This window comes from Diabrotica undecimpunctata, unplaced genomic scaffold (genome assembly GCF_040954645.1).
Source record: "Diabrotica undecimpunctata isolate CICGRU unplaced genomic scaffold, icDiaUnde3 ctg00002362.1, whole genome shotgun sequence".
NCBI classification, from domain to species: Eukaryota; Metazoa; Arthropoda; class Insecta; order Coleoptera; family Chrysomelidae; genus Diabrotica; species Diabrotica undecimpunctata.
Window position 1 is genome coordinate 8,899 of NW_027313538.1, and position 2,346 is coordinate 11,244.

General features: G+C 28.5%; 1 protein-coding gene across 1 annotated transcript; it reads right to left on the reverse strand.

Moving 5' to 3' along the window:
• Positions 1-305: 305 nt before the first annotated feature.
• On the reverse strand, positions 306-1,974 carry LOC140431964 (uncharacterized). Its single transcript, XM_072519832.1, has 2 exons — positions 1,596-1,974; positions 306-1,182 (listed from the first exon to the last, which is right to left on the reverse strand). Exons 1-2 carry the CDS (start codon positions 1,862-1,864, stop codon positions 306-308), a joined length of 1,146 nt encoding a protein of 381 aa, XP_072375933.1. The 5' UTR covers positions 1,865-1,974.
• Between the last annotated feature and the right edge of the window lie 372 nt (positions 1,975-2,346).

Sequence of the window (2,346 nt, forward strand, 5' to 3'; positions counted from 1 at the left end):
TATTTTATTTGTTTTGTATTTTGAGAAAGAGTTCAGAAGTGGGAATCCAAATGTCAAATAAAGATTTTGTATATTGAGAAAGATTTCTGAAGTAGAAATTGAAATGTCAAATAAACTGTTTTGTATTTTGAGAATGATTTCTGAAGTAGAAATCGAAACATCAGATACTTATTTTAAAGTAAAATTTTGGCTTATTCCCAATAAAAATAGTAAATTGCATTTATTTGCTTGTATGTTTACTAATAATTTAGAAGACAATCCTTATAATTATAGAAAAGTTAAAATTTTAATGCTAAAAATAAAAATTACCTAGGCTCAACAGTTTCTTTCTTATCTTGTTTTAAAATCCTTGGAGTATCAATTGATCTGTTTAGTAACCTTTTGCCTGTCTCCTTATTAATGGGTGTATTGCAGAATGTTGGTGCATCAATAAAAGTGCTACAAAGTAATTGTCTGCCCTTAAAATCATGTGATATTCTAGTTTTGTCCAATTTTACAGGACTCATGGTTGTCTTTTGAGATACAGACAATCTTTCTAACAGGACAGATGTTTTAATAGTTTCTTCATTATGAACTGCATCTAAATATGGTGAAGTAAAATTATTTTTGGATGAATTTTTGTCCAAAACGTTCTTAGGTGTTCTGTTTTTTTCAGATCCAGAAGATGTATTTACTAAATCTTTTTCGCAAGTGTCTATTTCAGAATCAGAACTATGTGCTATTTGATTTTTGGGAACTATTCTGTGTAAGGACATATTCTTCTCAATCTCTCTAAATATTTCGTTTTCAGAATCAGAACTGATTACATTCATTTTTAATGAATAACTTTTTTCTGAAACATTTTCAAGGATGTCAGATTTTTCTGATCTAGAAGACATATTACCTGCACCTTTTTCAGGTGTATCTACTTCAGAATCAGAACTCATAATGTATTTTCTTTTAGTTAATGGAACTCTGTGCACATCTTCATCTGAATCTGAACTTGATATAATACATTTTTTCATATTTTTATTTTTGTTATTATTTTTTGACTCTTTTTCTGTCAAAGACTCGTTTAGTTTTCTTTGACCAAGTGAAGGAAAAATATCTGTTCTAATTTTAATTTTAGGTAAATCATATTCTTCTTCTGAATCATCCATAGTCACTTGTGATTGATTTAGTGTTATAGAAGAATTTTGTAGCCTAGAAAGGAATAATTATTTGATTACAAATAAAGAGACATTTAAGTAATTTCAGTATTCTGAGATGTGTATTTTTTAGGATTAAATTTTTGATGAATTTTAAAGTTTCTGTTGTGGACAGAAAAAATATTCAATTAAGAACTCTTAGTATTGATATTTCACAAATTTACTAAGTATAATAACTTAGAAATCTTACTGTGATGAGAAAATATATTTAATAAAGATACAAAAACAAATGTTGATATTTAAGAATACATCATTGAACCATAGTAAAAGTAAAGGTTTTTAAAATTAAAGATTCTCAAAATTCAGGAACTTGCAAACAGGATATTTGAATGGTGGATAAATGTATATGTAAATGGATATGTATGTATATGTAAATGGATATTCACCAATATCTCATTCAATATTTACCTTTTAGTTTTACTGTAATTGTTTTTGTTTTCTTTTTTATTACTATATTTTTCTGTTAAGCTTCTACCCCTGCAAGTAATAGTCACACTCTCAGTAGAATTTGAAGTACTTTCTTTTTCAGCAGAAGTACCTGAATGAGCAGACTTTGCTATACCTTCATCTTCAGAATCAGAAATAATGCTCTTTAAAAAAGTGCTTCTAGAATATTCGTCACTGTCAGAAATAATGTCCTCTTCATTATCACTTGATGTTAAATTTTGGTATGCCATGTCAGTTTGTAATTTATAATTTTTTACTATAACATCCACAAAAACTTAACACATGTAAGTTTGTAAAAACCTAAAAACCGTTGGCTTATTATTAAATTTCAATTTATATCGCGGAGACCATAGATAAATTACACCTAGATTGGTAACAGGGATAGCCAAGGTCAAATCCATAATCATGTTCGGATTAGGCGCCCATTCGCTTGGTGGCGCTGCTAGTCTCGTTCCTGCACGGAGTGAGTGTGCTGTGATCAAGTCAAAGTTGAGTTTAGACAAATACAGCGCCATATTTGTATTTGTTTTATTTTTTATAATTTATTTTATAATTTAAAATTTTTTGTATAAATAGTGCAAAATCGTACAATTTTCGACGATTTTTTATTATGGAATCGAACACATTACATGGAATAACAATGTAGAGACGAAGAACTGAACAAAAAAGATGTGTTCCAGATTGCATGGATACTACCAAAGAATATAGACGC